The sequence below is a fragment of the Phocoena sinus genome, chromosome 4, assembly GCF_008692025.1.
Source record: "Phocoena sinus isolate mPhoSin1 chromosome 4, mPhoSin1.pri, whole genome shotgun sequence".
In the NCBI taxonomy this organism is placed as follows: Eukaryota; Metazoa; Chordata; class Mammalia; order Artiodactyla; family Phocoenidae; genus Phocoena; species Phocoena sinus.
The window spans coordinates 1,106,527-1,122,130 of record NC_045766.1 but is presented as its reverse complement, the minus strand read 5'-3'; the positions used below and the strand labels follow the sequence as shown (position 1 = coordinate 1,122,130).

Genomic DNA, 15,604 nt, shown 5'->3' with positions numbered 1-15,604 from the left:
ATTGAGATATTTTAAATTAACAAGGGCCATTAAAATGAATTAAGCAATAACTTTTAAAAAGCAGTAGTAAAAAGACATTAATGATAACGCCAAGTATAACCACATGTTAAGTTCTAACTTTTAAAATGTTTTAGGGGCTTCCCTGGTGGCGCAGTGGTTGAGAGTCCGCCTGCCGATGCAGGGGACACGGGTTCGTGCCCCGGTCCGGGAGGATCCCACATGCCGCGGAGCGGCTGGGCCCGTGAGCCGTGGCCGCTGAGCCTGCGCGTCCGGAGCCTGTGCTCCGCAGCGGGAGAGGCTACAACAGTGAGAGGCCCGCGTACCGCAAAAAAAAAAAAAAAAAAAAGTTTTAGAGAAAAAAAAATTATGGGACCCTCAAATACCACGAATAGAAACTTCACTTCCATTCAGAGGTTGAAATCAGACTTGGTACTTTTATGTGAAAAGAAATATGAAAATTCTAGGTAAGTGGATAATAGATCCAAAGGCCTTTATTTTGATGAATTTTGTTTTTAAAGACTTTGCTTCATTTACAGTCTATGAAAATTGATAAATCAGCCTTTACTTGTGTGATTAGTAAAACCTAATTTGAAAAAAAAGAATGTACTGAATTAACTACACTTTTCTATTAAAAACACCCACGCTCCTTATACGGAAAACGTGATCGCGATCCAGTACACGGTGCTCAAGGTGAGGCCCCTTGTTGGAACAGCAGGAGCGGCCCGCAGGCTCTGTGGGCTTTCCTACCGCTAGAGCCACGGGGCAGCCCCCGGCAGGAGTGCGGGCTCCACACGTGGGGAGGTGCAGTGACGACCCTTTCTCCTGGGACGTTTCCAGGCCTGCAGTGTTAGGTGGCACTGGCGACGCTACCGGGCGGGTGTAGGTCAGGTACGTGCATCCTCTGAGCCCATCTGCTGTGAAGCACTGGAGCCACAGGACAGGAGTGGCTGCGCATGCTGGCCTTTCAGTTAATGCTAAGCTAACTCGTTAGGTCTAATGGGGGTGAACAGCCTGATGAAGCAAACGGGCTGACACGTTCAGAGAGGGAAAGGGGCTCCCCAGTTCTCAGGGTGGTTGTAAGACGCTCATATCAAGATGATAAAAAGATGCTTAAAGGGGAATTACAGGGCCCGTCTCAGTTTGCGTTCTCCAGAAGCAGACCGCACCTGATCCTAACGCAAAGCCTCGAGTTAGGAGTGCCCACTGGGGAGGTACAGCAAGGCAGTGCAGAACGAGACGGTGAAGAGAGGGCCGGGTAACGGGAGGGTGTCGAGCTGTCATCACTCTGGAAGCTTCACCGTGTGAGGAAGCGGAGAGCTGGCATGAAACCCGAGCAAGCTAACCTGAGGGGCACGAACCCTGAGAGACGTGCAGACCAGCTTTCCTCAGTCATGGGTAAAGGGTGGCGGGCACAGCAACAGAGAAAGTCCTCAGTAGAGAGAGACAGACCACGGCCAGGGCGGGGCTAGTGGCTGGAGGGCCAACCAATTTCTCGCCACCGCCCCAGTGTGTTCAGAACAGCAGGGGCTTTTACTGTTGTTCTGCACGCACACCTGTGTGTCTACAATGGTGGGTGTCTGCTGTGCGCTTCCAAGATCCTGAAGGGACATTCCAGACTGTTGATTTACTTGCTGGGTAAGTGGTGACTATCTTTTAAACCCAAAGCACTAACACTGACCTTCAAGGTGTGTGCCTCAGTACCAGTAACAGATTCATGAATCAACTCCACCAACTTATTCATAAACAATCTAAGGTTACGGAAAAGAAAGCTGCATGATTCACAAACAACAAGAGGCCCAGACTGAGCTGAGCGATGGCTCCCGGGAGGAGTTAAGGCATGGCCTACACAGCTGAGGCAGGCAACTGCTATCAGCACAAACTCTCAGCCTACTTCACAACCCAACAACTAACTACAGCACAGCTTTACCAGAAAGCTGTCTTTCCATATCAATGCATGGGGTTATAATTACAGCAGCTTTAAAATGAAGTCTTACAGACATCTGAATAATTACCTCACATGGTTAAAAAACAAGAGGGATTTTCCTCATACACATTTATACTTCATACCTATTTTCTATTGAAGTCCTAGTGCAAATAGTTTCAAATTACATTAAGTTTCCTTTAACCGTCTCTGTATGTTTTATGCAATGCTTAACAAAATCAAATACAAGTACATACCCTTCTTAGCAGCTACTGTTTTACTTGGAACTTTTTCTGTTTGTTTCAGACCAAATGATGGTGAAAAGACAGAAGCAGAATCTTCTTCATTACTGTCAAATTTAGCTGAATCTAAAAATTACAGGGTTTTTTTTCAGTAAAGAGATTCTATAAGGACCACTTAGTAGTAAAACTGATGCTTTTTACTGATGACATCTCTTTAGCTAGATAATAGATCTTGTAAGTTTCTATTTTGTGATCATATCACAGTATACAAACAGCGGAAAATAATATAACAATGTTATATTTCAAAAAAGTTACTCTGTTGTAGAACATAGAAACGCATACAGTAATAAAAATTCCTAATAGTCCCAAACGCTAATCATTTAAAACATAACTGACCAATTCAAAAATAAATACGACTTATTTTAAAATGAGACATTAAAAAGTTCTCACTGTGATTATTCTAGCATCTACACATCTAATTAACCATTTCAGGAATATCAGTAATTCAGTAATAACGCTCATCAACTTTACGTCATTAAAGGTTAATTGAAAAGGCATGTAGGCTTACCTTCAGTTTACTTTTACACTCAATTTAATTAATCAATACCTCCCTCCATCCTTCCCCCACTCAAACCAAAACAGGGACTCTTAAAATGGCAACTTGGATGTGAAAGTTTTATATAGCTGTTTTGACATGCTTTCAAAAATGCGTATCTATCAATACTTATAGAACCTGTACCGCATCTATCTACATGTATGTGTGTATTTAAGAAATGGAAAACAGTAACTCAAATGTAACTAGGTTGTTCTGACCTTAGAAATTCCACACACAGAAATGTAGGCAATAAAAAAGTACGCACACTGATTAAATTTGCTTCTATGAAGGTTCTAGTCTTTCAGCTACTGGGGTTCAGTAAAACAAATCTGCATATTGGTACACTTGTAGCTTTAAAAAAAAGTTGTCATATATCCATTCACATTGCCATGAAAATTAAATTTTGCTCTTCCAGAATTTCTCTGTCTATACTTTTTTCTCTCCTTAAAACACTCACACTCCCCCCACTACACACACACACACACACACACACACACACACACACACACACACACACACAGGTTTGCAACTGCTTCTCCACGTAAATGCTTCCATAATGCTGATTTTGACCAATCAGTTGGGAATCACCTCAGGAAAACTAAATAAACCTTATTACATTGGGGAAAATGTAAAATGAAGGTAAGTTTTTTACTCAAAAAAATCCATAGCAATAATACGTAAGTAACCAAGAAAAAGACTAAATGAGCATACCATCTTCTGACTTCTGAGAGTATGAAGGAAATGAGAAGAGATTCCCGTAATCCTGACCTTTGTCATGGGAAGACTTTCTAATAGAAAGAAAAATTAAACACAAGAATATAATGGAAGTATCCGGTTTCAACTCTGACAATGTATATATAATATGTCCTGCAGGATTATACTACAGAACACAATTTTAGTTCTCTCATTTGTTTCCCTTTGCTAAAGACAGGGCGACCAAACTCCCTTCTTCTCTCTCATAAGTGTAAGTATGCATGCACACACAGAGACACCAGACAAACCAATGATTTAACAGAAAAGCAAAACTTGAAAGTTATTCAAGATATCACTAAATTTTATGGTTGACAGAACCTCTTCAGAATTTAACATCAGTAAATTATTGGCAAAAATCCCAGAAGAAGTCCATCAGAAGAGGCAATAATCTGACTTCTAATACTTGACTGCTTGTGGTTAAAATACTTCCTTAAAAATCTGAAATAGTTCACAGACTTCACATCCTACATGTTATGTGTTCACACTCACCAGAGGCAAGAAAAAAATCAAGGCCAAAGCTAGGGAGGAAAATTAAACCTCTCAATTCTAAAGATTTAATGACTCTTCCCTGAACCAGGAGTGGTCAAGCTGTGTCCCGTATGCCTGCTGCCTAATTTTGTAAACAACATTTTACCGGAACACAGCTACGCTCGTTCCCTTACATATCACATACGGCTGCTTTCCTGCTACAAGGGCAGCACTGAGTAGTTGCAACAGAGACCATATGGCCTGCAAAGCCTAAAATATTTACTATCCAGCCCTTTATGGAAAAAATCTGCCAACCCGTGCTCTAAACTATAGCAACGGTTATGTAAACAGCTGTAATATTAAGCAGATATATTACTTCATGAGAAGGACCTGACCTGGGATGGAGCTGACTGTAAGATCGCTGCAGATGTCCCGACACCTAGCTGCACCATATAGCTGAACAGCAGTTGCTGTGTTACTCACTCTGGACTAGCTTTGGATTTGCCTGGTGAAAACGTATATTCATCTTTATCTAGGCCATCTGAAGGGACAAATTCATCTTCTCCATCATTTGTTATGGGAGATGCTTTAACTTTCAATTCCTCTAAATCATTATTGTCATCGTCATCATCGGCATCGTCGTCCTCCTCTTCTGAGAAATCAAATGTGTACTTAGGCCTTTCAGCTAGGACAAAAATAAGAGTGTTAAACTCAAACCCAGCTTTATCAACATGAAATACTATTCCAGACAACACACTTGAAATATATTCCAGCTGTCTCTTAAAATATACAAGAAAAAAAAGAAAAAGATAAGCATTAGAGAGCAAAAGACCACTCTGCCTCAGTTACTCTGATGGTGCTGACATCTGTCCTGTACTCCCTGGAGGCTCTGGGGCAACACTGCCTGCCTCGGGAGAGGGTGAGCTGATGAGACCACTAGGATGCTGCCTGTCATGCTTAAATCTTACTCAGAACAGTGAGGAAAGCAGTCATTATGGCCACTGTGAAAGTGACTGCTAATATGAGATTTCCCATTTCTGCAATTATGAAAGACAGCTCTTACAGGTCTTTAGGAAGTGCTGCACTTTCTCTTAACCTCTTCCATAAAAACTCCTATCTTCTCTTCACAGTAGTTTTACTATGAAATAACAAACAGTCATTTCTCAGATGAATAGTAAAAATAGAGATAAGACCTCAATATATTAGCAAAACAATATAATGCATAAAAAGGTACCAACTATGGAGAAAGGCACACTGGTATAATGCAAGTAAGTTTTACTATAATTTCTAGCATATACTATGGAATAAAGTTTTAAAAGTCATTTGGATGCTCTGCAATTTTACACTTCATTTTAGATGTATGGAAGAAGCCTAAATACAATTTGAAAGCATTTAATAAATTTTCATGTAACTTGTTACTGTGTTAAAAATTCACCTCTAAACTATTGCAACATTGTAAATCAACTATAATAAAAAAACTTTTTTAAATTCATCTCTATTATACGACCTATGCACATTAGGAAAAGAAATTCAGTCACTTAGTGACTAAAGGCCTGAGATATAATTTTAAAAGTATCTCCCAGAGATAAAAACAATCATAATACTTTATTATTCATTTTATGTAAATTAGGACTTAACAATTTGAGAAGAATCTATAAAATAGGACACATCAGTTTTCAATTATTTGAAGACTTCAAATTAATGATTCAGAAAGGATCAAATCACATGCTTAACAGCAATATGTATTAGCAAAATGGGATTCTGCAAGCCTAACTCTAACAGTGTAATTATCTAAATTACACTGTGTGCATATGAAACCAGACTCCTCATGTAGGGGAAATTCTTCATGATACAAGGGGTGGAAAACGAAAAGAACACTACATAGCACTTCTATGGATCCATCACTGCTGGTATACTACACCAAGGTATGTTTTTTTTAACTAAACATCTTCCAACTATGGAGGGAATACGACCCAAACTTTGTAACAAAAATCGGTAAGAAAACATGATTCACTTTAGAGAAATTCAGTCCAGCTTTGCTAGAAAATAGCATTTCGTAAAGGTTTTTTTGTCTTCATGAACTACAATTTCTGAAATACTAATGGTTTAGTGCTTCAGAAACACTGATGATACTAATACTACCAACTTATGAATAATACTAACTTTGTCAAACCATAATATATATTAAAATATAAAATATATCAGAATACCAGCCGCTCTCCTAAGTAAAGAATCTCGTGGAATAACCACAGGTTCTGTTTCTTCCAAGTCACTTTCTGACTTGGATTCATCGTCTGACCAAGGATTCCGTTTCTTCACTTTCTTTGCGCTGGGTTTACCAGATGATGTAGGTGCTTTTCTCACCCTGGTACCTAAAAACAAATGGGCAACAATAAGACATGTATCAATACCTATCCAAACGTCATTAGTAAAAATAAAACTACTGTAATGAAAACTTCATGATAAAATAACAAACGTTTGTGAAAACTGAAGACATTACTTCAACTAGTAGAAAAAAAGTACAATCAAAAGAATCTAGTAATATCCTGAACATACAGATTTTCTGACACACAAAAATACTCTAACAATTCCTCACCAGGCTCCTTTTTCTCCCTTTTGGGTTTGGGACCTTTATTTATAGGAGCTGACGGGATCAATGCCTCTTCTCCTGCACCTTCTACTTGTGCACCACTGAATTCTTCATCAAATTCCACTTTCACTGCTGTGGTATCGAGATCACCCTACACATTGAAAAGAAAACCAAACCATAAGTAAAAATAAAAGTTAAATTAGGGCTTCCCTGGTGGCACAGTGGTTGAGAGTCCGCCTGCCGATGCAGGGGACACGGGTTCGGTGCCCCGGTCCGGGAAGATCCCACATGCCGCGGAGCGGCTGGGCCTGTGAGCCATGGCCGCTGAGCCTGCGCTCCGCGACCAGAGAGGCTGCGACAGCGAGATGCCCGCGTACCGCAAAAAAAAAAAAGTTAAATTAACACCATATACTTTAGAGATACACTTCCAGCCAAGAGATCGTTTTTTCATATCAGATGAGTAAAAAAACAATATAAAGCGTGATTCTATTGAGGTCCTAAGAAATGACTTTGATCAGACCCTGTTTTACTTTATCTCATGCAGCTGTAGAAGATGACACTGCTTATCACTCCCTTCTATGACATGACAGCTACTTAAAACCAACTATGAAAAATAAGAAGGCAGCTTCTGATTATCAAAGGGACTTTCAGACTCATAGCTAAGTATACCACAAGGTACCTGAAAAAATACGTTCCCATAGCTCACGCCTCTATATACTAGAAAAAAATCTTCAGGTTACTGAATGAAAATAAGCAACCCATGTCTTATAATGCCTAGCAGTACATAATGAAGTCCCCTGACCCTGAGACAGAGGGAGGGAGGCCTAGGGCAGGGTCAGAGCAGACACCACGGAGAAGGGGGACTTTCCCACTGGGCTTTGAAGAATCAGGTAGATTCGCCAGGTGAGGAGAAGGAACGCAGGAAGCGCGCCCCAGGCACAAGATAAAGACTCCTGTCTGCTAGGACTCAATGAAAGGTAAGGGGGAAAGGCAGCCAGATGGAAGCAGGCAGGCGTGCGGGTGCTAAATCACTGTGCACCAGGAATCACCTGTAACAACAGGCTCGTTGTTTGGAAACATCACTCTGGTGCTGAGAGACAAGACTGAGAGGACTGAAGTGAAGAAGGCAGAAGTCGTGACTGGATGACTAGAGACAGGATCACTGGAGCCACACGGCTCACCTTAAATTATCTCAGGGAAAATACCAAATTCTAAGACTGTGTCAGTGTGGACCAAGATAAGAGGGTGGTTATTTGGAACTTTCATAGACAGTCAGTAGGACTGAGTTACAGACTAAATGAAAAAACTCCCAGGTTTTCGGCCTATGTTAGTGACAGCTGGTAGTGCCAGGAACTGGGATCAGGCGCAGAGGTGGGAGGGCAGTTTTGAAACCCAGATAATGGATGGGTCCCTGCAGGGATGCTGAGTCCGCTGGGCGTTGGGCATTCTGGTGGCTGTATTAGCCTGGCCCTCCTGGAAACATTACAGCTTCAGGACATCGATTAAAGAGTCACCAGTGTAAGTGATAAAAGCTCTGGGCACAACCGAGGTCACTTGGGGAGACCATGAAAGGTGAAGAGAAGTGTGCTGAGAACGGATCCTGGCTAAGACCTTCAGAAAAGGAGAGAAACATTTTCCTAAGGAGAGAGCAAGTTCTATGTGCAGGGGAGCCTGTGAGACCTCCGTTTATCAGAACCCTGGAAGAGAGGGATCTCCCTGGTAGCACAGTGCCCCCAGGCTTCAACTCTTAACTCTTTTGTACAGACCACCGCTCTCAGGCTCACCTCCCAAGCTGTACTTATAGACTGTGGGATGCATCAACCTATATATCCCCTGGGCTCTAAATCAACCTGCCTAGAAAAATCAGACTCCCTCGAGACCGTCAGGCCTCTGCTTCTAGGCTCTGAGCAGCCTTCTCGACACTTCCTTCCTCTGGCCAACTGTTCGCATCCTGCTGGAGGGTAGGCAGGTCTCACGCTTTTAAATCCCCTCTAACTCTCATCAATGCCAATGATATATGCTGTGTTTGATGACTTTTTAACTAAAGGTAAAAACAAATAGTAAAAGTTGAAAGCTTACTTTGAAAGCCAAAGAGACTCTTTTCTTAAGACTTCCTTAATTGGCCATGATATAGAACTAAAGTTTATATTTTAAAGTTGATAAACTTTCTGTTGTTGTTTCATGATTTTAATTTAGAATGCTGAGTAGGGTTTCCCTGGTGGCGCAGTGGTTGAGAGTTCGCCTGCCGATGCAGGGGACACAGGTTCGTGCCCCAGTCTGGGAAGATCCCACGTGCCGCGGAGCGGCTGGGCCCGTGAGCCATGGCCGCTGAGCCTGCGCTCCGCAACAGGAGAGGCCACAACAGTGAGAGGCCCGCGTACCACAAAAAAAAAAAAAAAAAAAAGAACGCTGAGTATTTCTCTCGTTTTAGAAATGGAATCAAGTGGGTAGGTCTTTACACATATGTGGGTCCTTGACTAATATGTCTTCATTCTATGTATGGATCAACTGCTCTCAGAACAAGTGATTTCCAATCACGGTGAAACATAATAGAAACAAAAAATAAAGCATGACTGAAATACACAGTAAAATTAAAATACCTACATACATCATTATGGAGGTGGAGTCCACCAATGAGCTAAAACAAGAGACACGTACCTTCTTCTTCTTCAGCAACTTCTTACTGGCATCTGCCTTCATGGCAGTAATTTCAGGAACTATTCTTCTCCCGAAAGGTGAGGGCATTGTCTCTTCCAGTTGAAGCTTCTTCACCTTAGGTTTGCCAACTTTCCCTTTTATTGCTTTTCCAGCCATCCCAGCCAGAACATCTTCTCGTTCTTGCACTTCCACTTTCTGGAGTGTAATGATTAAGGATGGGGAACAGGGCGGGGGCATAGACAACTCATTACAAAAGAGAGTTACTACTGCATAAGTAGTCAAATCTAACTTTATCCATTCAGTAAGGAACAAAGCTTTCCTTTCAGGTGATCTAATCTAAGAAAAAACTAAATAATTCTAAGTCAGAAGACCTGGGCTGGGGACTTCCCTGGTGGTCCAGTGGTTAAGAATCCACCTTCCAATGCAGGGGACACGGGTGTGATCCCTGGTCAGGAAACTAAGATCCCACATGCCACGGGGCAACTAAGCCCACACGCTGCAACTACTGAGCCCACGTGCTCTGGAGCCTGTGCACCCTGACTAGAGAGAAGCCCGCGTGCCACACCTAAGGCCCGACACAGCCAAATAAATAAATAAAATAATTAAATATTAAAAAAAAAAAGAAGACGACCTGGGCTGTAGTCCCAGTTCTATCTAACTAGCTTCTCATTTGCAAAACAAGGGGTTAGTAACCAAATGACCTATATGGTCCCTTCCAATTCTAGGATCCTAAAACGTATTATGGGATCAAGACTTCTGATGACCTGGTATCATCAGAATCCCAGCAAATCACACAAACAGGAAGTTCTGTTAACAAATATGAAGCTATTCTTTACTATTGTTTTAGTTTGCTTCATTTTTAATGGATATTAATTTTTAAATGTGTAAGTCAGCAGTAAAAAAAAAAAGATCTGCAATTTTTAAAAAATCTAACTCATAACAATACAAGAAAAGTATAAATCAAGGCATAATTATATTGTGGCATTTCAAAGATCATTAAGGGAACCCAGAACAATAGGACTAAACAATTCCAGAAATTTTATTAGGCAACTAATACACCACACTCATTCTTAAGAGTTCGAATTCTGACTTGGGCCATAAAAATAAAATTAGAACGTGGACAGTAAATCAATGAAACAACTAAAAAGTAATAAATATAAGTAATATCATATGAGTAATAATAAATTTACCTTGTGCTACTCAAAATCAGGTGATCATACTGCTACTATGAATTTAATTCTAAGATTTTAAGTGAGTTAATTGCTTAAAAACAAATTAGGCAATTTTAGAAAAAGTTTCTATTTTACATCTTTCTCTACATTTTTCTTTTATTTTTAAAATTGGAATTCTACCTGGAGAAAACTAAGCTATAACAAAAAATATTAAAATTTCTCGATTAAAAGTCTAAGGAGACTATCATTCTACTTTTTAAAACTCAAAGTACCTATATTCAGTCATATATACTGCTCTTACCTCTTTGGGGGAAAACATTAAAATTGAATCAATAAGCTAATTTGAAGTCAGTTAAGAAATTTTAACTAGCAGAGAGTATTAGAATTTAATTTATTCTAAATTTCAACTCCATAGCTTTTATTCATCTGCATCAGATATAACTTTTCTTTATGGTTTCACAGAGCTAGAAGCTTAATCCTCTGCAGCTTATAAACATATTAACTTTTGTAGAGTTAAAGGAAACAATGAGATAATTTAATTTAAAAAATTTTCATTCTTGTTTCATAAACATTACTTTTCCAAATACATTTTAATGGAGACTTAACCTACATCCAGTTCTTCAACAAAAGCTGCTAAATCTTCTTTCCAAAGATCTGAAGGAGATTTTCTTTTAAGATCATTGACCTCTCGCCCCTATAATAAAAAAGTAGTACGATTTAAACATTCAATTTTAAATGTATAATTTTCAAATGTATACATAAAGGCTAAATAAAACTTTATTTTTGGAAAAGAAAAAGATACGGATAGCACTTAAAGTTTCAAATTATTTAACCCACAAAAGTTCATACTTTTGCATCTCTCTGTTTAATCAGTTCTTCAACTTTTTCTTTAGTAAGAGACCATAGAGACATATTTAAAATATAATTAAAATCAGGGCCTGAAGGAGTTCCTGAATCAGAGGAACTATCATCATGCTGGTTTTGTGTTTCTTCCTCTTCTGCTGCCTGTAAAAAATAATAAACTTTATATTAAAGTCCTATATAATATCAAATCAATGTTGAATTTTATTGAATACTGAGTTTAAAATTCCATAATGCTATACTCTTAAAGCTACATCTTCAGGGTGGTGGGTTTATTTTAGATTATCTGCAAGATTATCTATGAAAATATATTTCCTATAAAAAGTTTAAATTTTCTAAAAATGCACAATAAAATCATCAAAAGGAATGATATATTCAGCCTATCCAGGAATCTCGTGAAAAATTAACTGCTTGAGAAGACACCACATCTTAAAATTAATAGAGCAGAACTAATGTTTTATCATGCATCTTGTCAGATCTTTATATTGGTGAATGAACAATCTGAAACCTAAAATAAATATCACTTATGAAGAATGTTTTACAGTTATAATAAATATGCTAAGGTAGTCAGTCATTACGGATGAATTCTTGATAAAGATTCCCTCAAGCAACAACATTCATTCAAGGACTAAGCTGAAGCTCACTCCAGCATTTAACAGCTGGTGAGTCAGAGTCACAAGGGCTATCCTAAAAGTTTATCTGTAAGGCCTTCTTTCATAGGAGCAGTTGCAATAAATAAGCCTTATGCTAATGTTAAATTTCAAAGTCCAATGAATTTATACAAGTTATTATAGGTGACATCATCTTTAAAATTTTTTAAATAACAACAGCTGTTAAATAAAATTGCATCTCAATTTTTAAAGGCACTGAGATAATTAAAAATGACTGAGTTAGCCATGATACTCCATAAAACAAAAGTTCACTTCTAGCAATCAAAAGAGGAAAAAAAAGCTTTACAATTTAATTTAAAATTTTTGGTAAAATAACGTGTATATACAAAGTAAACGTTAGGTGTATTTTAGAAGTAAAGTAATAAAAATAAAAATTGCAAAGCAAGATGCTTCATTACATAAACAAAAGTATAAACTCAATTAAGTAACATTAGCCAAATAAAGAACGCTGTTGTTGAGTTGATATAGATTATTAAGTACCTAGATAATTTATGACAAAGTAATACAGTCTACAGTTTTTAAAATTTCTTCATGAAATAGTGTGTTGCTATGGAATTTTAGGTTGCTACACTACTATTAAAATATTATTATTAGGGTGTCATAAAATCCTATTTAGACCCACACTTTAGAAGTCTATTTGCTCTAGGTTTTGATGACACACCAAGTATTGTTAATGAGCGCTCCATGAATATTTGTATCTATCATTGTTATCATGAAGATGACTAAGGATACTTTCAGGGAAAAAAAACAAAAAGCAAGCAACTTTTCAAGTTCCAATGACAATTCTACTATGTTTTTGATCTTCTAATTATCGGCTTTATAATTCTCTCTTCTCCAACTCTACACAACAGGACACTCTCGTAAGAGCAGTTCCTTTTGTTTCTTGAACCCCCAAAGTGAACACATGGCCAAGATGCTGGGAACATTTTGAGGGTAACAATGAAATTATTGAATCCAAGCACTAGTTTTTACCCATGAAGTCTACTTCCGCCAGAAGGGCATTCTCAAACCCTAAACACCTTTATTTTTTTAAAACTAAACATTAAATTCATTAGCTTACTAGCTAATTTTTTTTAAAGATATAATTTAAACCAACAATGATACAGAAGGGCAAGTAGTGTATAAACCGTAATTTGGGGTTTAAGAATGCAACAAAACACACTGAAAGGAACGCAACATGCTTGAGTCATCTTAATTTTGAATACTCCCCCAAATTGTCCTACCCAATTTTCCTCAAACAATGAATAAACCTATTCTCTTAACATGTAATTGGTAAATATGTAATTTATTCTAATTTTACTCACTCGAACATATGGCAATCTATTGACAGTTCAAAATTTTTAAAAAAACTTAATGTAAATGAAAACACTATTTCAATGGAGTTTGATGAAAAACATTATGGTTGAGAACTCATGAATGTTGGGAAGTTTAAAGTTTCAGTTCAAATTACATTACATAATCATAACTATTTTTTAAAGATGTGAATTTTATCAGTATTGCATATATATAAATTATAATTAGGTATCTGAAAATTAATCATTTCCAACTTTCTTCCTTTTGTACATTTGTGTTCTCAATCACAATGCTGTACTGCCTTTTCATTTTTTTTTTTAAATTGTCCACGACAGCAAGAAGCTAATTCTTGAGAAGAATCTCACATTTCAATATCCCATTTACCGAATTAATATTAGTACTCTATGATCTAAAATGGACAATTTAATAAAACATCAGACTTTTAATCTGAAGTTCCAGGGTTTAAGATCTCCAGCTAAAGACCTAAGCATAGGTCAGAGCACATACTTGGTGCTCGATAAATACTGATAAATATTGACCATTCTCTGTCTCTAGTCTCCCCAGCGTACACCAAAACCAGATCAAGTGAGTGGTGAGTAGATTCCACATTGTGGCCACAAACTGCCCAGGGGGAAATGATTTCTGTGCTACCAGTGTAGTTCCCAGACAGTGACATGCACCTCACAAAACCACCACCACCACTGCCGTCCTTCAACGGCAGGCTCAGAAAGAAGGCTGAGCAACCTTCTCCAACCGGAATCATTTCTCCAGGCCCTGGCTGAGCCACACTGGCAAAGTGCTTGGCAGTGGGTGTGCACTGCAAGTTCCTGCACCCTATCTGTTTTGTGGATACACAGAAGACTTCAGTCTCCAAATAGACTACTCAGCACCTTTAGCAGTACTAAATTCAAAATTTAGGGGTTGGGGTTTTTGTTTGTTTTGGAAGTTGCTTTTAAAAGCTTCTCTGAATGTCTCGTTCTGCAAATGATTACCTTTTCTTGTGCTTCTTTCCAGGCTTTCACTGGGTCAGATTCATAACCTCTCTGGACTAACATTTGAATCAAATCTTTCTTTGACCTATTCTCTATGTGAGGGAAAAATAAAGTTAGGATCAAGAAAAGAGAGTCAATTTGTATTTGTTTATATTCTACTGATAAAAACGTCTTCTATTAATAAAGTTTTTTTTTCCATTTTAACTAATGTTCAAATTTTTAAAGGTTGCATCTTACCTATAGTAATCTTCCCTTGTATCTTCTCTAAAATGAAACGGGCTTGATTGTTAAGCTTTGTAGATTCTGCTCCCAGCATTCCTACAAGCCACTCCTTACGTAAACCATAATAGCTTAATCGTAAATCAAAGAATTCTTTCAAAATGTCTTGCACAGTTTCATACTTCTTCAGACATCCCATATGATCAAAGAGTACCTAAACAAAACAAAGTTTTTGAAGATTATATAAATCTGTGTTGGTATTTTTAACTTGTATGCTACAGTATTTAAAATAACCATAATACACGTATATGAATACACACCACCCCTAAAATCCAGAATAAAATTATTAAGTAAATACTCCTTTGGTGGCTCCAAGAAACTGATAAAATTCTATTCTCAAAACTATGAAAATATTTAAAATTGGAATAATTTCGAAAGATAAAAATAGGTCCTTAAAAAAAAGGTTCTTACTTAAAACTGTATAAACTATGGCTGTAAAGCCACCTAATATATTTTTTTCCAAACCAAAAAGAAGCATATTCTATCTGTAAGTTTTTAAATATTAAAGTTCTCCCTCTCCCATTACTCAATGGACATGCATGCATTTGCCTCTCTCTTTGTTGTTTTTTATGAATGGGCCATAATTCACTCAAACTTCAATTTAGAGGGAAATTTTACTTCTTCTCTATGGCACTTTTTCTCAGTCACTGTGCTATTGCTGGATTTTTTTCTCTTACTCTTTCTCAAGTCTAAAAAGCTAATTTGGAATGGAACAGGGTAATCATACATGTTCACTTTTTATCTTCCTCCTCAATTATCTAAAGTTTAATAAAGCAGATTAGAGTCATGAGGAGATAAGAACTCCACAACGAAAATGCTAATAGAAACAGGCATGAGGCACAAGGAGACCCTGCAACAATCACCCTCAGAACTTCCAGTCAGCGTGTGTGAGGGTATGTGTATCCTGTGTGTTCAAGCCCAGATGCACAAATGCAGGGTTGGGGTTAAGATAGCAGAGGATAACGTTAGAGGAAAGGGAATGTACCTCTAGATTCTTTAGCAAACATACAGGGGGAAACACATTCAGACTTACTATAGCTACTCCCATCATGAAGCCAATTACAAAAATCCAACTTACAGAATGCAAGGTTACATTCATAATAAATCTA

At 38.0% G+C, this 15,604-nt stretch overlaps 1 protein-coding gene across 4 annotated transcripts in view; it reads right to left on the bottom strand.

Moving 5' to 3' along the window:
• The window catches only part of TOP2B (DNA topoisomerase II beta), a 68,974-nt gene that overhangs the window by 3,472 nt on the left and 49,898 nt on the right, over window positions 1–15,604 (bottom strand). For all 4 annotated transcript variants that reach the window (XM_032629584.1, XM_032629583.1, XM_032629581.1 and 1 more), the window contains exons 24-33: window positions 14,454–14,649; window positions 14,217–14,308; window positions 11,249–11,404; window positions 11,010–11,093; window positions 9,228–9,422; window positions 6,576–6,720; window positions 6,190–6,351; window positions 4,463–4,664; window positions 3,470–3,546; window positions 2,179–2,289 (exon numbers count right to left, since the gene is read on the bottom strand). In XM_032629584.1, the coding sequence (XP_032485475.1) occupies window positions 2,179–2,289; window positions 3,470–3,546; window positions 4,463–4,664; window positions 6,190–6,351; window positions 6,576–6,720; window positions 9,228–9,422; window positions 11,010–11,093; window positions 11,249–11,404; window positions 14,217–14,308; window positions 14,454–14,649 (1,420 nt within the window). The remainder of the gene's footprint in view (window positions 1–2,178; window positions 2,290–3,469; window positions 3,547–4,462; window positions 4,665–6,189; window positions 6,352–6,575; window positions 6,721–9,227; window positions 9,423–11,009; window positions 11,094–11,248; window positions 11,405–14,216; window positions 14,309–14,453; window positions 14,650–15,604) is intronic.